This window comes from Hydra vulgaris, chromosome 13 (genome assembly GCF_038396675.1).
Source record: "Hydra vulgaris chromosome 13, alternate assembly HydraT2T_AEP".
Taxonomy (NCBI): domain Eukaryota; kingdom Metazoa; phylum Cnidaria; class Hydrozoa; order Anthoathecata; family Hydridae; genus Hydra; species Hydra vulgaris.
The window spans coordinates 23,392,401-23,416,395 of record NC_088932.1 but is presented as its reverse complement, the minus strand read 5'-3'; the positions used below and the strand labels follow the sequence as shown (position 1 = coordinate 23,416,395).

Below are 23,995 nucleotides of genomic sequence, written 5' to 3'. Positions count from 1 at the left end.
AAAAATTAATAAACAAAAGTTAAAATAATTTTATTATTCATAATAAAAATTTTTAAAATAAAAACCTATAATTTAAGATTTATTAAAATCCATATCTTTTTATAAGTTAATATAGATGTATAAGTATATATAATTTACAAAATAGTATGACAAAAAAAAAAAAAAAAATGTTTATGAAATGAACTTAGATGTATCTAATATATGAAGCGTCATTTATTAGTATCAATTTACTCAATCAAATTACTTTTATTTTAACAAGGAATGCAGACTACAATGCACAATATTGTTAATAAAAATGAAGCAATTTCAGTCAGTATATTTTAATCTAAAGTAATAAAAAAGATAAAACCATTTAAGAACAAATATAAAAATTTTTAATAAGTATATACTTAAAGTATATACGTATATATATTTAAAGTATATACGTATATACATAAGTATATACCTTTAAAAAAAAGCATAACACAACAATGAAGTATGGAGAAGCATTCTTGTTTTTTTCTTGATTGCTTCCAGCAAATTTTTTTCTTTTTTCTTTTCCTTATTATTTTTTTTGTGAGAAAATATACATATGATTAATAGAGCAATATAAAATATATCGAAATATAAGCACATTTATGTATATAACTGAGATGTCAACAGATAACATGTCTTTTTTTATTTAGCTTTTTATGTTAAATGCATAAAAAAAATTCCAACTTGAAATAAAATTGAATAGTAAGCTTACTCAAGTCAAAATAAGTTTGACTAAAAACTTTTACTTTATTAACCCCTTCTAAAATCAGTTTTATTAACCCTTCAAAGACAAAAAATAACAATAAAGTAAATTGAAGTAACTGAAAAGCTATTCAGCTCTTTTCCATTGCTCTAACAAATAAAACAAAACCTGCTCAAATATTTCAAAAAAGACTAAAGACCAAAAAGATATTGCACAGTACTAATAAAAAAAACTACTTTACCAGTCATTTCAATCATCACAAAACTATTTGTATAATTAGATTTTCCCCTTTTATAAAAAAAGCGTTCGCGCTACATAAAACATTTTAGTTCAACTGAAAACTTTTGGCAAATTAAAAAATGTAATTAATAATTATTGATCAAAGATTAATGCTTTTCTGCTTTGTTTTATTTTTATTTCCATTAAAATGTTTTGTTTTCATTTACCATGCACATTGGCATTGAGTAACCATCAAGGTAAACAAAATTTCCTCAGAAGTTTTTTGTACTAGATCTTAGGCATGGAGATGATTTTCACAGATTTTTGAAAATATTTTGCAACATCCAAGAAAGATGTGGCTTTAACGTTTTAGTCAAAACCCAAAAATACAGAAAATATTTATTTCCTTTATTTTCAAAACAAAGGTTGCAAATTGATAAAACTTTAAAGTAAAATAGTTTTCTTTGGTTCCAGTCAAGAGGAAAGCAATACTAGTAAAAATTTATGGTTTTATAAAAAAAAAAGTCAACTTTTGTGTTTTTTAATGTTCATAATTTTGCATTTGTCATTTCTGTGAAAATCCAGACTTGCAGTAGCGCATAAATATTTGTTGTCCCAATCTATGTCACAATGCCTAATAAAGACTTTATCACACACTGAAAATTGTGCTGAAGTGTAAAAAGAAAAAAAAAATGGTGCCAGCTAGAAGAGACTTGGTACTTCCAAGATATACTTCATATTTTCATACTTCCAAGGTATACTTCATATCTTCATATTTCCAAGATATACTTCATATCTTCATACTTCCAAGAAATACTTCATGGAGAACTTTGATCTCAATGAAGAGCATTTACCTTCTGCTATATGTGCTAGATGTAAACTAATCCTTCTTAATATTGAAAAAAGGGAGAAAAAAATAATGATCTACCTGGCCCTTTTTATTTTTCCAAAAATAATCTTTTGACTTTGAGAAGATTAAATTCTTTTTGCTGTTGCCTTATTTGTGAAGTTTTAATCCAACCGAATGAGCCAAGGATCAGCTGTAGTAGGAAGACCTCCAGTAGCAACCGAAGGTTTTTTGCCACCATGTGGGCCAGTTAATGTGTGCCAGTGCTTTTGGCAGCCAGTTGGTTGTGGAATATCACATCCAAACCCTTGTACAGTTCAAGATGCTAGGGAAAATCTTCAGACAGTTATTGGCTAAGTTCCTTGTGTAACAGAACTTACTGCTTCTGATGTGATCAAAATGAAATTTACAGCTGGAGATTGAGGCTCAATCGCTATTTTAGCAACAAGAGGAAGTAATTTAACAGTCATAAAATATCAATTTTCAAAAAATGAAAAAACTCACGATCTTGGCAATTGTTGAGTCTGTGAAAGAATCTTATGAGAACTTGAAGCAAATTTTAGAGTTGCTTTGTCTTGAATGTTGTTGCTTTTACTGCTGCTGAGGACATGAAATATGCAAATGCTTTTCTTGGATTAGGATCAGCTGCATTCACATATCCCTGCCCTTGGTGTGAAACTTTAAAGAAAGATTTTAGAAACCAAGAAAAGACAGGGCAATTAAGGACACTTGGGAGGCTTAGGTCTCAAAACTTCTTTTTGTATTTAAAACATTCAATGCACTTTGACAGACATGCTTTGGGAATGTCCTAATTTCCTTATATAGAGATTTTATACTTTTTTTTGAAAGAGCATACAAAGCCCTTGGAATTTTAATTACACCTAAAGTTCATGCTGTCACCAAGCACATACCTAAGTTTATTGGCAATCAGGCTGAGAAGCATGATATTACCCAGTAAAGACTTCCTCCAAATCTCCAAAAAAATATTTTAGGAGGTCTTGGGTTTCGAAGTTAGCAGGCATCCGAATCAGTTCATTAAGATTTCAGTAGGCTATGGGAAACAGGTGCTCACGGGGTGTGGTGGCCCCAGAGGCCATGCTTTTCACTTTTTTATTTAAATATGGGCCTTTTAGCATTTTTTAATCCAAGTATGGGCCTTTTAGCAATTTTTACTTTTTTTGACATTCTGAAAAAAATCTTTTTATTTTAAAAATATCTATTTTTAAAATAAAAAACAACTAAATAGGATTTTCAGAAAAATATGAAATACTTTTCAATTCAGTAACTGCTAAATAAAACAATATAAGAACTTTTTACATTTAAGGTATTGGCGCTGTGTTGTGTTTATGCTTTGCAAAAATGCAAAATTGCCTTGCAAAAATGCGTAAATTATCCATAGAAACAATTTCTGATTTTTCAAGAAAATTTTTTTTTTTCAAACTTTTTTAATATATAATTTAATACAGTTTATATTATAATAAAATAAATAACATTACATAATAAAACTAATATCTTTAAATTTTAATTTTGTGAAAATGGCTCTCCAAACAAAAAAATAAAGATTGTATTTTTTTTCAAAACCTTGGCAGCAAAGTTGTATTTTAAGGAAATCAAAAAAAAAGAGTGGTCGCTGCAGCACAGTGTTACCATTTTTAGTTTTGAAGTAATACAAACCTCAACTTGTTGGTTTGTAATATAAACTTATTGGTGTGTATTGACGATTTATTTGATTATAGTCAGTTTTTCGGTGATGTTTTAAGTATATATATATATATATATATATATATATATATATATATATATATATACATATACATATACATATACATATACATATACATATACATATACATATACATATACATATATATATATATATATTTTTTTTTTTAAACATCTTCGCTTCCAACAAGGCTGCAAGCAGCCACTAATTAAAGTTGGAAGTTACTGTAAGAGAAAAGATGAAGATTGTAGAGCAAGATAACGATTGACGGACGATTTAAAAGATTGCAAACTATATGAATCAGGAACACAAGATGAAGGAAGCAAATTCCAAAGAACTGATGTTCGAGGAAAAAAACTAGACGAATAAGCGTTTTTGGAGCACTTAGGAACAGTCACAGAAAAAGGCTGACACTTAATTGAATGACGAGTAACACGAGGATGAATTTTAATAGATGGCACAAGAGACGCTAGCTCTTTAGAGCAGTGCCCATTATAGTATTTGTAGAAAAGAGAAAGAGAAGCAACATTACGACGATGTGATAATGGTTGGAGGTTGGCTGCAAGAGCAGGTCCAACTATGTTTACAATGTATTTTTGCACCTTGTCTAAAAGAGAAAGGGCATCATTAAAAGATCCGCCCCAGATATGGCAACAGTATTCCATACAAGGCCGGATTTGGGATTTATAAAGATAGAGAATAGAATCCAGAGAAAGAAAGTGGCGAGCTCGATAAAGAGATGCAACCTTAGCAGATGCTAATTTTGCAACCGATTTGATATATGGTTTCCAAGAAAGATTGGAAGTAAGAGTTAATCCTAGAAGATGAAAAGTAGGTGACCCATTGAGTACATCACCGTTCATAAATATAGGAAGATCTAAATTATTGCGATAACGATTGGCTAAAAAAATTGAGTTTTATCTGAACTAAAGTTCACCAGCCACTGTGAGCCCCATGCTGTAGCAGAAGTGAGATCCTTTTCAAGCTCAAATGCCCCCTCCAAGCAATCAGAAGGTGTTGGTTTCTTATCACGACAAGAATAAATGGTAGTATCATCAGCAAACAATGCCACCTTAGATGTGAGAATATCTGGAAGATCGTTAATGTAAATTAAAAAAAGTATAGGGCCAAGGATAGAACCTTGAGGAACCCCTGAAGTTACAGAATAAGAAGAAGAGTGTTGTCCATCGAGGACAACTTTTATGCTACGATTGGAAAGGAAAGATTCAATGATCTTGAAGATGTTGCCGGATACACCATAAGAAGAAAGCTTATGGAGAAGACCAGCATGCCAAACTTTATCAAACGCTTTTGAAATGTCAAGAGCGATGGCCTTAACCTCTCCACCTTCATCTAATGCAAGATAAAACCTGTCAGTTATTACTGTTAGCAAATCAGCTGTAGAACGAGAAGATCGAAATCCATATTGATGGTCAGAAAGTAAGTTATTAGATTCAAGATGAGAAATTAAGTGTTTGTTAATTAAAGATTCAAAAACCTTGCTTATGATAGGAAGAAGACTTATGGGGCGGTAGTTAGACGAATCAGATCGCTCCCCAGAATTTTTTAAGATAGGGATAACAGATGCGGCTTTCCAGCAGGCTGGAAAACAAGACTCTGATAAGCACTTGTTGAATAGTTTTGAGAGTATAGACGACAGCTCCGGAGAACACTTCTGCAAGACAATAACAGGTATGTTGTCTGGGCCACAAGCTGTGGAAGAGTCTAGGCAGGAAATCACTTTAGATACAGATGCTGGAGTGATATGAATGTCAAGCAATGGATCAACCTGTTTGTTGGCAATATCAGGTAGAACGTAATTAGTGGAATCAAGAGATGATATTGATGAAAAGTTTTTAGCAAACAGTTCGGCTTTGTCTTTAGGTGAGGTGACAAAGTCTGAACCGTACAAGAGAGGTGGAATCATAGATTTGCCCTTGTTATTGATATTATTAAAGATTCTCCAGAAGTCACGAGAGCCTAATTTTTGAGATGAGATACGAGATTTCATGACCTGAGAATAGCGGGTTTTGGCGTTAGACAAAACCTTTTTACAATAGTTTCTTGCAGTAATAAACAGACATCTGTTTCCTGGAGAATTGTTTTGCTGATAAATATGGAAGTAACGGTTTCGATTGGCAATCGCAGCAGCACAGTGTGAGGAAAACCATGGAGGAGAGTGAGGTTTGACCTGGAATCGTCGAGAGGGAATAAAAGATTCCATGCCTGCCTGAATCCACGAAGTTATGTAAGAAGCACATTTGTCGACAGGAAGTTGAAAGATTTCTACCCAAGGGCCATCACGAAGAAAATCACGGAAAGAATCCCATTCAGCTTTACTGTAATTGAAAGAGGTTCGATAATAGGGGGATTCAGGTGATGAAGAAGAATGAGATATTAGTTTTAGAGAGATCAAACTGTAATCAGAAGCACCTAAGGGTGAATGTGGAGAAACTGAGCACTGACTAGGATCAGAAACAAGACATAAGTCAAGTAGAGAAGGTAAATGATTAGGGTTGTCAGGAAAGCGAGTGGGAAAGTTGACTATTTGAGTTAGGGATTGAGAAAGGCAAAAGTTGTGGGCTTTAATGCCTGCAGAGTCACTGACACTAGAGCCAAGCCATTTAGAGTGGTGAGCATTAAAGTCACCAACAACAACTGTATTAGCTGATGGATAAAGAGAGAGGGCTTGGTCAATATGATCGGAAATAACATCAAAAAGAGTGCTGTCTTGAGATGAAGGAGAACAATATAGAACAAAGAGAAAGGCAATAGAGTGAAGTGGTGCTAAACGAAAGCACATGAAAGAATAGTCTGTGGATTCAAACCTAGTTTCACGCCAATTGGGTGAATTCTTACGAATGTAAATGCCCAGGCCAAGCATGTGACTATTGGAGTCTTTACGAATCAGAGGAAGATAACCATCAACACTAAGATCACAAGATGATACAGCCGAACTCAAATTAGTCTCACAAAGAGCAAGTAGGTCTGGTGAACTTTGCAAGAGATAAGACTCAACAGAAGAAAAGTTACTTCGAAGACCATGAATATTAGTGAATGATAGGTTTAGAGAACTTGGTGATGATGATGGTTTTTTGTGTTTTATAGTTTTTGGTACTTTATTCATTTTTAAATTAGATTGAAGAACTTGACTCAAAGCATAGATAGTACTCAGGACACCGTTTAATAGCCCAAGCAATTGCCTCATTACTACTAATAAACCCCAAGCCGTAACAAAGGGCTCCAAATGTGGCCTCCGCAATGCACACCAAAAGTACAAACAGGGACACCATCCATGCGCAACATGGCACTGTTAATACTTTGATATTTTTCAGCTGTTGATGGAATCAGCCTCTCTGAGAGCTACCACAGAGTTTGGGAAACCTGACTACCAGCCGGCCTCAGAACCATAAAACTGAGTTTTAGAGCTGTACCCTCATAAGGAGATAATAGAATGAGTTGCCTAGTCATAAAAGCAGTGACACAAGCAAACCCATGCATTGAGTCAAGAAGATCCAGCATTTAGTATCCTAAACTGGAAACAATGTATTAAAAATACATCTGCGCCAGCCTAATAGATGAAGAAGGGGTGCGAGGCTGGTCAACAGATAGAATCTGTTTACCCCTTAATATATGTTTACCCCTTAATATATATATATATATATATATATATATATATATATATATATATATATATATATATATATATATATATATATAAATATGCACAGTTTGCAAAAAAATAATTGTACACTTTCTTTTTTTTTTTTTTTTAATATCTTCGCTTCCAACAAGGCTGCAAGCAGCCACTAATTAAAGTTGGAAGTTACTGAAAAAGAAAAGATGAAGATAGTAGAGCAAGATAACGATTGACGGACGACTTAAAAGATTGCAAGTTATATGAATCAGGAAAGCAAGATGAAGTAAGCGAATTCCAAAGAACTGATGTTCGAGGAAAAAAACTAGACGAATAAGCGTTTTTGGAGCACTTAGGAACAGTCACAGAAAAAGGCTGACACTTAATTGAATGACGAGTAACACGAGAATGAATTTTTGTAGATGGCACAAGAGACGCTAGCTCTTTAGAGCAGTGCCCATTATAGTATTTGTAGAAAAGAGAAAGAGAAGCAACATTACGACGATGTGATAAGAGTTGGAGGTTGGCTGCAAGAGCAGGTCCAACTATGTTTACAATGCGTTTTTGCACCTTGTCTAAAAGAGAACAGGCATCATTAGAAGATCCGCCCCAGATATGGCAACAGTATTCCATACAAGGCCGGATTTGAGATTTATAGAGATAGAGAATAGAATCCGAAGTAAGAAAGTGACGAGCTTGATAAAGAGATGCAACCTTAGCAGATGCTAATTTTGCAACTGATTTGATACATGGTTTCCAAGAAAGATTGGAAGTAAGAGTTAATTCTAGAAGATGAAGAGTAGGTGACTCATCGAGTACATCACCGTTCATAAATATAGGAAGATCTAAATTATTGCGATAACGATTGGCTGAAAAAAATTTAGTTTTATCTGAATTAAAGTTCACCAGCCACTGTGAGCCCCATGCTGTAGCAGAAGTAAGATCCTTATCAAGCCCAAATGCCCCCTCCAAGCAATCAGAGGGTGTTGGTTTCTTATCACGACAAGAATAAATGGTAGTATCATCAGCAAATAATGCCACCTTAGATGTGAGAATATCTGGATGATCATTAATGTAAATTAAAAAGAGTATAGGGCCAAGGATAGAATCTTGAGGAACCCCTGAAGTTACAGAATAAGAAGAAGAGTGTCCATCGAGGACAACTTTTATGCTAAGATTGGAAAGGAAGGACTTAAAAAGGAAACACCTAAAAAAAAATCATAATTTTAAAGGTTGCATCAAAAAAATGAGTTGTCCGTTAAAATATTTAAAAGTCTTTTTTAGATATCCTATCAAGTATTGTTTTAAGAAATTATTTGTGTATTGGTGAATTAATTGCTCTATAAACCTATTGAATTTTACACAATTGATCTAATGATGCACAAAACTGACTGCAAAAAAAATATTTGTACAGTTTAAAAATAATGTCAAATTGATTAAACTCCATTGAAATTAGTATCGAGTGGGGCCTCCATTAGCCTTGATGGCCTCATCTAGATGATTTGATTTTGAGTTGATCAAATTTTGGGACTCTTCTGTTGTTATATTATCCCATGCCTTCATTTTAGCTTCTTTCAAGTTGTCTTTTCGTCTAAATGCTTGGTCGCCAATTTTTCTATCCAAAAAATCAATAATTTTCTATTGGATTCAAGTCTGGACTTTGATGATTTGATTTTTGGAAGATGGCCATTCCAAAACACTGATGTTGTTTGTGTCAAAGCATAACTTCATTTTCTCAGTTGTTAAGAAGCATAATCTAATTGAAACCGTTGCTAGTGTGGCTGATAGAGGATCAAAACGCAAGACCACTAGTGCAAGTGATCGAAATATCGTTAATGTCATCATTAATGTGAAAAAAAATTGATTTATTTTGGCAGCTAAATTAGCTTTAAAAGTTCAAGAAGATCATAACATCGCAGTGACTCCTTAAATATTCAGAAATTGTATAAGAGAACAAGGATATAGAGGTAGAGTCGTTCGGAATTAACCTTTTTTAACTTTGAAACAAATAAAACATCAATTGGAATTTGCATCAAAGTACTTAAAAATGCTGATATCCTATTGGAAAAAAATTTTGTAATCAGATGAGTCAAAATACAATGTTGTCTCATCGGATGGAGTCCAATAAGTGTGGCGAAAAAAAAGAGAAGCTTATAAATTGAGTTGTTTGAGGTAGTGTAATGCATGAAGGAGGAAATGTGATGGTTTGGGGTAGTATGAGTTGAAAAGAAGTGGGGAAATTTACATTTATTTTTGACAAAATAGATGCTTCAATGTATTGTGAAATCCTCAGAGCTAACTTGCAACCATATACTTAACATTTGTGAATGGGAAGCGATTTCATACTCCAGCAGGATAACAATCCAGAACATACCGCTAAAAAAACAAAGGACATAAATAATATCAATGTCTAGACTTGAATCTAACAGAAAACTTTTGGTATATTTTAGATAGAAAAATTAGCGACTGAGCATTTAGGCGCAAAGATAACTTGAAAAAAGCTATAATTAGGGCATGGGATAATATAACAACAGGAGAGACTCAAAATCTGATCAACTCAATACCAAATCATCTAGGTAAGGCCATCAAGGCAAAAGGAGGCCCCACTCAGTACTAATTTTCATGGAATTTGATCAATTTGACATTATTTTTAAGCTGTACAATTATTTTTTTTGCAGTCAGTTTTATGCAACATTAGATCAATTGTGTAAAATTCAATAGGTTTAAAAAGCAATTAATTCACCAATACCCAAATAAATTCCTAAATCAACACTTGATAAGATATCTAAAATAAACTTTTGAATATTTTAACGGACAACTCATTTATTTAATGCAGCCTTTAAAATTACGATTTTTTTGTATTTATATTTATACGATGTATATATATATATATATATATATATATATATATATATATATATATATATATATATATATATATATATATATATATATATATATATATATATATATATATATATTTATATATATATATACATGTATATATATATATATATATATATATATATATTAGGGATCTCACTTTTTAATTTTTTTTAAAATAATATGTTTACTGTATAATATATCTATGATATTTTAAATAATATCATGAAAAAAGGCCCAAATAGCTTTCTGCAACAAAAAAAGGTCACCCCCAAAATAAAAATTTGATTTACCATTTTTATACATTCATTTTTGACCGATGTTTTAATCTTAAGCTTAATTCTCAGCTTAATTCTATTTATTTCATTATTTTGTTATGAATTTATAAACATAACGCCACACGTTACCATGGCAACGAAACGGCCGTGTGCCGGCAAATACTTGGAATTGTTATGTGATGACGTCATTGTGTTACCACGGTGATATAGACGACTGTAACAGACTGTAGAAGATTATAGAACTTAGTAGAACATTCTGGAAGCTCTAAATAATTATATAAGCGAGCTGCTGTCAGAGCTCAGTGTTGATAATGTGAATAGTTCTATGAAGTACTCTGCGTGTAACTGAGCTAATAAGGAACTACTGTAGCGAACTAAAGACGCTGTAAGTGTACGAAGTATAAGTAGTTGTAGCATTATCGTTAGGATACGGACTGGATTATCGAACTGTTATCAACATTGACTGGATTATCGAACTATAATTGGATTACTATACAGTTAAAGTATTTTATTAATTAAATGACTTTATTAAACGGATATTTACGCTCAGCTATCCGTAAAGTAGTAACAATATTATATGATGTCTCACAAGAAAAGTCATACCACAGTAACAAAGAACAAGAAGACTTGGACTAAAAATTTGGTGAGATTTCAAGAGTCACACAGAAGAAGAGGAAGCGTGGCTGTAGAAGAACATTCACTCGATGAAAAATCCAGAATACCACTTCAATTGCAGATCGTAGGAAGATACCAGTTTCTCGGAGCATATGTTAAAGGAAGAAAAGAACGAATAGACCAAATTTCTAAGGAAATTACAAAATTGTGGGACAATAAACTGAATTTTCCACGTGTGTCTGATCAAGTGATAAGAGCAAAGCTTATGAAGGTGCTGAAGGTCTATGATGAATGTGTCAAGCGTGGAAAATATGATGTTCTCAATGCATTATTTGACATCACGAAAGTGAATGGCCAGTGGTTATCCTCGGAAGATAAACGTCTATACCACCTACAAAAAGAAAGTCAAGGACAGGTGGGGTACTCAACAGGACAAGTGGCAAGTAAAGAAACCATTCACCCTTCCAAGAGAAGGAAAGTCCAGTCTGGAACAGCAATACCTTCCACATCACAAGTCCTGTCTACCACAGACAGTGGTACTGAATCTGAAAACTGCAAAAGTAAGAGTGAAGATGATGAAGACGACGACGGTGATAAAGACGATGATGAGGACACTCAGAAAAAAACTAGAAAGCACTACAAAAGTAAATTTGCTGTAAGTATGGTTACATCAAGTGGAGTTTCCACAAAGAAAGCTGCTAAAATATGCAATGTATTATCACAACAAGGTATTGATATTCCAACTCCAAGTCAATCAGCAATTTACAAGTCCATATTCAAAGAGGCAGGTAAATTAAAAAAAGAAATGATACAACAACTTAAAATGGAACAGTGGTCCTTACACTTTGACGGCAAACGAATAGATGATAAGGAATATCAGGTAGTTGTACTTCAGAATGAAAGAACTGACGTGAAACTTGATGCACTGCGTTTAAAAGATGGCAAAGCTGAAACTGTTGCTGAAAAAATTGCCAAACTTATTGATGAATACAATTTGTGGAATTCAATTAAGATGATCATTACTGATACAACAAACGTCAATACTGGGAAGAGAAATGGAGTTGTTGTGAAGTTGCAACGTATGTTTAAATTAAAGGGTGTCACAATACCACAATTTATCGGTTGTCAGCATCACGTACTAGACAGGATTTTCCGTCTGGTGATGGACGAAGAACTTGGGGGTGATACCAAATCTCCAAACATTGAATACCCATTTGTGTCTGAACTGTTGAATAAGTATGATGAACTGAAGGATAAGTTTGTGAATGGAACTGTAGAAATTCTTGATAAATCAGGGTGGAGAGACGATATGAAGTTTTTGTACCATTTAACAAGAGTGTTTAGGTTCTATGAAGAACAAAGAAACTTCCCTCTGATTCACTTTCAGAACATTCCTAATATGAGCAATGCCAGATGGAACTCAAGAGCCATTCTCGCCATTCTGGCGTTCATTCTTATGCCTGAAGCGAGAAAGAATTTGGAGAAGGTTTGCAGGTTCATTTCATATGAGTGGGCAGAACATTGGTTTAGTAGTCAAAAGTACAATGACAATGACTTCAAGAATTTATCTGATGTATTGAAGCCTTACAAAAAGGCATTGCAGTCATTCAAAAATCACTGGAAGAAAGAGCCATCCGTCATCGACATACCACGAAGTAATCAGATAGCTGAACGTGCAATCAAGGTGATGCAAGACCTGTATGCTTCCTGCAGAAAGAAAGACAAACTGCAACTTCGATTCATTCTAAGTAATAAGCGCTAGACTCTTTATGAGACGTGAGCATCATGTGACCCATGTACTAAACACAGTAGGCCTATAGACACAGACAGTTATGTATATTGTTGTACTAGACGCTTTGATACTGTTAATTTTGTAATACTTGTATAATTATATATCACATAATGTTTTTTGTTATATCACAGTACATGTTGCATAAATAAATAAAATAACAACAGGAGTATGACTCTTACAACATCTTCAGCCTTTAATATTCATTTACTGTACAAAAGTGTACCTATTGAAAATTCGATTTTTTGGTTTTGGGGTGACCTTTTTTCAAAATATGTCAAAATGAAACATCTATTCGTTCTTTTTACATAAAAGTTCATTGAATTACGATACAGGCCTAGTAGGTTGCAAAAAAGTCATATCCCTAATATATATATATATATATATATACATGTATATATATATATATATATATATATATATATATATATATATATATATATATATATATATATATATATAGATCTATAGTTTGTTGTCTTTGGGAAGAGCGGAAGGAAAAAAGTGATTCTTACGCCAACACATACGTCACTTTTAATTACTTTTGACTTTCGTCTAACATTTGCGTGTTGGACGAAAGTAAAAACCATTAATTTAATTACACATAAATCGTTTTTTAAAAAAACCACAACAACGCAAATTTAATTGACCAGAATGTTTTAAAAACATTCTGAATGTTTTTAACAATTTAAACAATGTTTTTATTTTTAATTTTTTTATTAAAATGTTTTTATTTTTAATTTTTTTTTTTTACTGTAAATCATGCGTGGAGTGTTGCTACATCGACTATCTTATAGCCTGACTCGCAAGGGAGTGCTGCTTCATCGACTGACAAATAGCCTGACTCGCAAGGGAGTGCTGCTACATCGACTGACAAATAGCCTGACCCGCAAGGGAGTGCTGCTACATCTACTATCTTTTAGCCTGACCCGCAAGGGAGTGTTGCTACATCGACTTAGGGTTTGGTTGGGGCAGGCAGTCTATCAATTAATAAAAAAAATAATTCCGGTCTTGCATTTTAATTTTTACTTTTTGTCAACAAAATATGGAAAAAACTTTCAGACAACATCTAATATATATATATATATATATATATATATATATATATATATATATATATATATATATATATATATATATATATATACTCTGTGGTAGCTCTCAGAGAGGCTGATTCCATCAACAGCTGAAAAATATCAAAGTATTAACAGTGCCATGTTGCGCATGAATGGTGTTCCCGTTTGTACTTTTGGTGTGCATTGAAGAGGCCACAATTGGAGCCCTTTGTTACGGCTTAGGGTTTATTAGTAGTAATGAGGCAATTGCTTGGGTTATTAAACGGTGTTCTGAGTACTATCAATCTAATTTTAAAATGAATAAAGTACCAAAAACTATAAAACACAAAAAACCATTGTCATCACTAAGTACTCTAAACCTATCATTCACTTATATTTTTCTTTGAAATAGCTTTTCTTCTGTTAAGTCTTATCTCTTGCAAAGTTCACCAGACCTACTTGCTCTTTGTGAGACTAATTTGAGTTCAGCTGTCTCATCTTGTGATCTTAGTGTTGATGGTTATCTTCCTCTGATTCGTAAAGACTCCAATAGTCACATGCTTGGCCTGGGCATTTACATTCGTAAGAATTCACCCATTTGTCATGAAACTAGATTTAAATCCACAGACTATTCTTTCATGTGCTTTCGTTTAGCACCACTTCACTCTATTGCCTTTTTCTTTGTTCTATATCGCTCTCCTTCATCTCAAGACTGCACTCTTTTTGATGTTATTTCTGATTATATTGACCAAGCCCTCTCTCTTTATCCATCAGCTAATACAGTTGTTGTTGGTGACTTTAATGCTCACCATTCTGAATGTCTTAGCCCTAGTGTCAGTGATTCTGCAGGCATTAAAGCCCACAACTTTTGTCTTTCTCAATCCCTAACTCAAATAGTCAACTTTCCCACTCGCTTTCCAGACAACCCAAATCATCTACCTTCTCTGCTCGACTTATGTCTTGTTTCTGATCCTAGTCAGTGCTCAGTTTCTCAACATTTACCCTTAGGTGTCTCTGATCACAGTTTGATCTCTCTAAAACTAATATCTCATTCTTCTTCATCACCTGAATCCCCCTATTATCGTACCTCTTACAATTACAGTAAAGCTGACTGAGATTCTTTCCGTGATTTTCTCCATAATGGCCCTTGGGTAGAAATTTTTTGTCTTCCTAACGAAAAATGTGCTTCTTACATTACTTTGTGGATTCAGGCTGGAATGGAATTTTTTATTCCCTCTCGACGATTTCAGGTCAAGCCTCTCTCTCCTCTATGGTTTTCCTAACACTGTGCTGCTGGGATTGCCAATCAAAACCATTATTTCTATATTTATCAGCAAAACAATTCTACAGAAACAGACGTCTGTTTATTACCGCTAGAAACCATTGTTTAAAGGTTTTGTCTAACGCCAAAGCCTGCTATTCTCAGGTCATGAAATCTCGTATCTCATCTCAAAAATTAGGCTCTCGTGACTTCTGGAGAATCTATGATAATATTAACAATATGGGCAAATCTTTAATTCCACCTCTCTTGTATGGGTCAGACTTTTTCACCTCACCTAAAGACAAAGCTGAATTGCTTGCTAAAATATTTTCATCAATATTATCTCTTGATTCCACTAGTTTCGTTCTACCTGATATTGCCAACAAACAGGTTGATCCATTGCTTGACATTCGTATCACTTCAGCTTCTGTGTCTAAAGTGATTTCCTGTCTAGACTCTTCTACAGCTTGTGGCCCGGACAACATACCTGTTATTGTCTTGCAGAAGTGTTCTCCGGAGCTGTCGTCTATACTCTCAAAACTATTCATCAAGTGCTTATCTGAGTCTTGTTTTCCAGCCTGCTGGAAAGAGGCATCCGTTATCCTTATCTTTAAAAATTCCGAAAAGCCATCTGATTTGTCAAACTACAGTCCCATTAGTCTTCTTCCTTTCATAAGCAAGGTTTTTGAATCTTTAATTACTAAACACTTAATTTATCATCTTGAATCTAATAGCTTACTTTCTGACCATCAATATGGATTTGGATCTTCTCATTCTACAGTTGATTTGCTAGCAGTAATAACTGATAGGTTTTATCATGCATTAGATAAAGGTGAAGAGGTTAAGGCGATGGTGTAGAGGTTAAGAGCGATGGCTCTTGACATTTCAAAAGCTTTTGATAAAGTTTGGCATGCTGGTTTTCTCCATAAGCTTTCTTCTTATGGTGTATCTGGCAACACCTTTAAGATTATTGAATCCTTCTTTTCCAATCATTGTGTAAAAGTTGTCCTTGATGGACAGCACTCTTCTTCTTATTCTATAACTTCAGGGGTTCCTCATGGTTTTATCCTTGGCCCTATACTTTTTCTAATTTACATTAACAATCTTCCAAATTTTCTCACATCTAAGATGACATTGTTTGCTATGTTTCTACTGATGATACTACCATTTATTCTTGTCATGATAAGAAACCAACACTCTTTGATTGCTTGGAGGGGGTATTTGAGCTTGAAAAGGATCTCACTTCTGCTTTTCTGCTTTCTCACTTCTGCACTTCTGCTTTCACCAACCACTGTGAGCCTGGGGCTCACAGTGGTTGGTGAACTTCAATACAAATAAAACTCAATTTTTTTCAGCCAATCATTATTGCAAAAATTTAGATCTTCCAATATTTATTAATGGCGATGTACTCAATGAGTCATCTACTCTTCATCTTCTTGGATTAACTCTTACTTCTAATCTCTCTTGGAACCATATATCAAATCAAAATTTGTGTCTGTTAAGGTTGTAGCTCTTTATCGAGCTCGACACTTTTTTACTTTGGATTCTATTCTCTTTCTCTATAAATCACAAATCCGGCCTTGTATGGAATACTGTTGCCATATCTGAGACGGATCTTCTAATGATGCCCTTTCTCTGTTAGACAAGTTGCAAAAAGGCATTGTAAACATAGTTGGACCTGCCCTTGCAGCCAACCTCCATCCATTATCACATCATTGTAATGTTGCTTCTCTTTCTCTTTTCTACCAATACTATAATGAACACTGCTCTAAAGAGCTAGCATCTCTTATGCCTTCTACTAAAATTTATTCTTGTGTTACTCGTCATTCAATTAAGTCTCATCCTTTTTCTGTAACTGTTTCTAAGTGCTCCAAAAACTTTTATTCGTGTAGTGTTTTTCATCGATCATCAGTTCTTTGGAATTCCCTTTCTAAATCTTGTTTTCCTGATTCATATAATTTTCAATCTTTTATGTCATCTGTCAATCGTTATCTTGCTCTGCAAACTTCATCTTTTCTCTTCTAGTAACTTCCAACTCTAATAGTGGTTGCTTGCAGCCTTGTTGGAAGCAAAAATTAAAAAAAAAAAAAATAATCCCCCCAAAAAAAAAAAAAATATATATATATATATATTTATAGTATTTTGGTTATAAGATTTTATTTGCAGAACTTGTTTTAACTAATATCAGTATAATTTCAAATTTTACATATTTTATATTTATAGCACTTATATTAGTTTTGTTTTTAAAACAAAATAAATATTAGTTAGTTTTTTTAAGCATTTACTTAATGATCCTATTATTTTTTTTTGGTTATAAAAGTTTGGTTTGTTTTACAAAAGATAAATATATTCAAAGTTTAATTAACATGTAACATATTTTTTAAGAATTTTTTGAGCAAAATATTTCTTCAATAAAAAGTATCATTAAAACGGTTCAGCGCATGGAAAGTATCAATTTGACTGGAGTCAGCAGGAATAAAATATCTCATCAAGAGTTTTGTTGATGTTAGAAACAATTTGTTGACTGCAGAAGATCTTTTTTTTTGTCAAAATCTTTAGCTTAAAATCTTTATTTCTTTATTTCTTTGCTTAAAATCTTTATTTTCATCTGACAATTAAGTTAAAATTGAATATGCAACAATTCAACAAATTCAATCATTATTTTCTAGGCAAGTAATGTGACTTGTATATTTAGTAATACCCAAAGTTTGTATGGTATAAAATGTGACTTTATTGTCCTTCATGCTTCAAGTTTTGTTTTTTAGATTGAGTAAATAAAAAATAGCAAAAAAACTTGTTACCACTTTTTTTAAGGAGATTTATTCAACTAAAGACGCAAGTGATGTAACTGTTAATGTGAGGAATACAACTGACACTAAAGGTGATAATTCAAGCAATGATACTCAACTAATTGTAAAGGAGCTAGCAGCTGATTTTTAAGTCAGTGATGGGATTGTTGTTGACTACTATATGCATTGATCTGTAGCCTTAATTCAAAATCTTAGACATTATTGAAGTTTTATATTTTAAAGTTTTAAGATTAATTTTCTTGCAATATAAAATTATTGTTTTATTAACCATATTATGTTTGTCACCATTGTAATTTTTGGGAACTTACTATATTCCATGCCCATGCATCCACATGATTTTTTTCAATGTAATTAATATATGTCTTAGTATCTTTCAAAAACAACAAAGAAAACCATGCACATCTAACAGCTTTAGGCTCAAAGTTAAATAATAAATTTCAAATATAGTGGTTTTGAACCATTATATTTTAATCAAGTATATAAATTTATCGGTTTTTGTAAAACCTCAAAGTCATCAAGAAACTAATTAACATTGTACTATTCCTCTAAATTTACTTTGTTTTCCTATTTCTACCTATTATATACTTTTCTATCTAAGAACAGAAGCCACTTTTGCCTCAAATGAAAGAAAGTTTGCTTTAAGTATAAGTTTCAATTTTCTGAATCACCCTGTCATAATTAAGTGAAAAATATATATACATATATATTCACATGATTTTGGTGACATTTCTCTTGCAAAATACTGAATTATTTTGATTATATAAGTAGATATTTATTTAAAATATTTAATTTTAATGAATACATAATTCTACTTTTTTAGATAAAAATAATTGTACTTTATATATTTTAGCACAAAGCGAACAAAGGTTATTGATGATGAAGCTGATTATTTTTCAACAGATAGTCGTTGGTTGTCAAAAAAGGAAAAAGAATCTTTAGCTAAGAAAGAAAGAGAAATCAGAGATCAGCGTTTTAAATCTAAACTTGATAAAAGAATATGCTTAGATTTTTTAGGGAGAGAGGTACATGAGTCTACTCAGGAGTGTAAGTATAAAAGTCTACCTAGGAGTGTAAGTTCTTTGTAATAATTAGATTTTTTAGGGAGAGAGGTACACGAGTCTACTCAGGAGTTCTTTGTAATAATTAAGCAGTTGTAAATGTAAAGTAACACTATTACTTATATTTGTGTTGTTGTTTATTTAGTTTTTTATACTGGGCAAGATGATGAAGTAAAAAAGACTATGCCAGATACAAAGTTTAATGGTGTAACTGTTCAAAAGAATAATAATTCATTAGTTGATCCTAGAATATTTATTGAATCACCCAAGGTAATTAAAAATAGTTTATTAAATTTTACAAGTCTTTACAGTTTTAAATCTTATGACAGTTTTTTGTTGTACACTTTTTAAAATACTTTTTCGGTTGAATTTAAATGTTTCCCATATGTTTGGGTATATCTAGATAACATATAGGCTCTGGCAAGTAAGTCACTCTTGAAGTTATTTCTAATTATAATATCATAACATGTTATATTTTGAATAATTATGTTTCCTATTTTATAAAATATTATATTAAATATAATATGTTATAATAAAGTAAACCTAATTTTCCAATAGACCTCTTCATAGTTCCAATAATTTTGTACGCGCACATATTTAAAAGTACGTCATGGATCTTTATGCACAAAATTGCATGAAAAAAAGTAAATACACAGATATATTATGAAAGCATTTTTTAAGAAACAGTTGTTTACATGAGATTTCTTTTCTTTTTTTCATAATAAAGACATTGATTTTGTTATCATTATTTTATTTTAACCATTTTAAGTCTAAACTTTATACTGGATATATGAAAATGCACAATGATATATATATATACATATATTTGTATATATACATTTATATGTATATATATATATATATACATATATGCGTATAAATATATATATATATATTTATATACATATATATATATATATATATATATATATATATATATGTATATATATATATATATGTATATATATATATATGTATATATATATGTATGTATATATATATATATATATATATATATATATATATATATATATATATATATATGTATATATATATATATATATATGTATATATATATGTATATATATATGCATATATATATGTATATATATATATTTATATTTATATACATATATATATTTATATACATATATATATATATATATATATGTATATATATATATATGTGTATATATATATATATGTATATATATATATATATATATAAATATATATATATATATATAAAACCCCTAACTGGTTGTTAGAAAGTTTTTCCGTATTTTGTTGACAAATAGTAAAAATTAAAATGCAAGACCGGAATTTTTTATTACTTAATTAACTGCCTGCCCCAACCAAATCCTCAGTCGATGTAGCAGCACTCCCTTGCGAGTCAGGCTATAAGATAGTCGATGTAGCAACACTCCGTGCATGATTTACAGTAAAAAAAATTAAAATAAAAACATTTTATTAAAAAAAATAAAAATAAAAACATTGTTCATATTATTAAAAACATTCAAAATGTTTTAAAGACATTCAGAATATTTTAAAAACATTCTGTTCAATTAAATTTGCGTTTTTGTGGTTTTTTTGAAAAACAATTAATTTGTAATTTAATTAATGGTTTTAACTTTCTGACAACATGGAAATGTTGGTAATTAAAAAAGGAATTAAAAGTGAAATATTTGTTGACAAAAGAATTATTTTTTACCTTCCATACTTCCAAGTGCAACAATATATATATATATATATATATATATATATATATATATATATATATATATATATATATATATATATATATATATATATATATATATATATATATATATATATATATATATATACATATATATATATATATATATGTATATATAAATTATGTCAGTGTATTTTACATATAGAGTGCTCAATGTTTTTAAAGAACAGAGCAATAATAAATTAGTTAAAACACTTATCTTACTTTTTTCTTCAACATCATGTTTCATCATCAGTAGGTTCATCAGGAAGAATGTTTAAACATCAATTAAGTCCAAATTATAGAAAAAATTATTTTACAGGAAGATGGGAATTGTTATAATTAATTATGTAATAACTGTAGTGTTTTGCAACCAGTAAGTTACATCAACTACATTAGATAATTAAAAAATCATGAAAAGAATTCTTTAGAATTAGGATAATTTTAGACTGATCATTTGATTTTATAATTTTTTAAATGAAACTTATTTTCATGTCTGTATTTAGAAATTAATTCAGATTTTTTATTCTGTAAATTTTCTTGATCTAAATGAGTAATAATTTTAAATTTTTCTTGTAAACATAGTATACAATTTTTGGAAATGTTATTATAGGCAGGCGCAGTTTTTAGATTAGACCAGCCTAATTTAAAATTAATATATTTTTCTTTCAGTAACCAAATATATTTTGATAGCATAGTCTCTTTTAAGTATTTTTTATGTTTTTTTTTTTTTTTTTTTTTTTTTTAAACATCTTCGCTTCCAACAAGGCTGCTAGCAGCCACTAATTAAAGTTGGAAGTTACTGAAAAAGAAAAGATGAAGGTTGTAGAGCAAGATAACGATTGACAGATGATTTAAAAGATTGCAAATTATATGAATCAGGAAAGCAAGATGAACGAAGCGAATTCCAAAGAACTGATGTTCGAGGAAAAAAACTAGACGAATAAGCGTTTTTGGAGCACTTAGGAACAGTCACAGAAAAAGGATAACACTTAATTGAATGACGAGTAACACGAGGATGAATTTTAATAGATGGCACAAGAGACGCTAGCTCTTTAGAGCAGTGCCCATTATAGTATTTGTAGAAAAGAGAAAGAGAAGCAACATTACGACAATGTGATAATGGTTGGAGGTTGGCTGCAAGAGCAGGTCCAACTATGTTTACAATGCGTTTTTGCACCTTGTCTAAAAGAGAAAGGACATCATTAAAAGATCCGCCCCAGATATGGCAACAGTATTCCATACAAGGCCGGATTTGAGATTTATAGAGATAGAGAATAGAATCCAGAGTAAGAAAGTAGCGAGCTCGATAAAGAGATGCAACCTTAGCAGATGCTAATTTTGCAACCGATTTGATATATGGTTTCCAAGAAAGATTGGAAGTAAGAGTTAATCCTAGAAGATGAAAAGTAGGTGACCCATTGAGTACATCACCGTTCATAAATATAGGAAGATCTAAATTATTGCGATAACGATTGGCTGAAAAAAATTGAGTTTTATCTGAATTAAAGTTCACCAGCCACTGTGAGCCCCATGCTGTAGCAGAAGTGAGATCCTTTTCAAGCTCAAATGCCCCATCCAGGCAATCAGAGGGTGTTGGTTTCTTATCATGACAAGAATAAATGGTAGTATCATCAGCAAACAATGCCACCTTAGATGTGAGAATATCTGGAAGATCGTTAATGTAAATTAAAAAGAGTATAGGGCCAATGATAGAACCTTGAGGAACCCCTGAAGTTACAGAATAAGAAGAAGAGTGTTGTCCATCGAGGACAACTTTTATGCTACGATTGGAAAGGAAGGATTCAATGATCTTAAAGATGTTGCCGGATACACCATAAGAAGAAAGCTTATGGAGAAGACCAGCATGCCAAACTTTATCAAACGCTTTTGAAATGTCAAGAGCGATGGCCTTAACCTCTCCACCTTCATCTAATGCACGATAAAACCTGTCAGTTATTACTGTTAGCAAATCAGCTGTAGAACGAGAAGATCGAAATCCATATTGATGGTCAGAAAGTAAGTTATTAGATTCAAGATGAGAAATTAAGTGTTTGTTAATTAAAGATTCAAAAACCTTGCTTATGATAGGAAGAAGACTTATGGGACGGTAGTTAGACGAATCAGATCGCTCCCCAGAATTTTTTAAGATAGGGATAATAGATGCGGCTTTCCAGCAGGCTGGAAAACAAGACTCTGATAAGCACTTGTTGAATAGTTTTGAGAGTATAGACGACAGCTCCGGAGAACACTTCTGCAAGACAATAACAGGTATGTTGTCTGGGCCACAAGCTGTAGAAGAGTCTAGGCAGGAGATCACTTTAGATACAGATGCTGGAGTGATATGAATGTCAAGCAATGGATCAACCTGTTTGTTGGCAATATCAGGTAGAACGTAATTAGTGGAATCAAGAGATGATATTGATGAAAAGTTTTTAGCAAACAGTTCGGCTTTGTCTTTAGGTGAGGTGACAAAGTCTGAACCATACAAGAGAGGTGGAATTATAGATTTGCCCTTATTATTGATATTATTAAAGATTCTCCAGAAGTCACGAGAGCCTAATTTTTGAGATGAGATACGAGATTTCATGACCTGAGAATAGCGGGTTTTGGTGTTAGACAAAACCTTTTTACAGTTGTTTCTAGCAGTAACAAACAGACGTCTGTTTTCTGGAGAATTGTTTTGCTGATAAATATGGAAGTAATGGTTTCGATTGGCAATCGCAGCAGCACAGTGTGAGGAAAACCATGGAGGAGAGTGAGGCTTGACCTGGAATCGTCGAGAGGGAATAAAAGATTCCATGCCAGCCTGAATCCACAAAGTTATGTAAGAAGCACATTTGTCGACAGGAAGTAGAAAGATTTCTACCCAAGGGCCATCACGAAGAAAATCACGGAAAGAATCCCAGTCAGCTTTACTGTAGTTGTAAGAGGTTCGATAATAGGGGGATTCAGGTGATGAAGAAGAATGAGATATTAGTTTTAAAGAGATCAAACTGTGATCAGAAGCTCCTAAGGGTGAATGTGGAGAAACTGAGCACTGACTAGGATCAGAAACAAGACATAAGTCAAGTAGAGAAGGTAAATGATTAGGGTTGTCAGGAAAGCGAGTTGGAAAGTTGACTATTTGAGTTAGGGATTGAGAAAGGCAAAAGTTGTGGGCTTTAATGCCTGCAGAGTCACTGACACTAGAGCCAAGCCATTCAGAGTGGTGAGCATTAAAGTCACCTACAACAACTATATTAGCTGATGGATAAAGAGAGAGGGCTTGGTCAATATGATCAGAAATAACATCAAAAAGAGTGCAGTCTTGAGATGAAGGAGAGCAATATAGAACAAAGAGAAAGGCAATAGAGTAAAGTGG

General features: G+C 32.2%; 1 protein-coding gene across 1 annotated transcript in view; it reads left to right on the top strand.

Moving 5' to 3' along the window:
* The window catches only part of LOC100212975 (activating signal cointegrator 1), a 72,023-nt gene that overhangs the window by 31,690 nt on the left and 16,338 nt on the right, over positions 1-23,995 (top strand). Inside the window, exons 7-8 of the mRNA XM_065816449.1 lie at positions 18,686-18,879; positions 19,039-19,163. Coding sequence (XP_065672521.1) covers positions 18,686-18,879; positions 19,039-19,163 — 319 coding nt within the window. The remainder of the gene's footprint in view (positions 1-18,685; positions 18,880-19,038; positions 19,164-23,995) is intronic.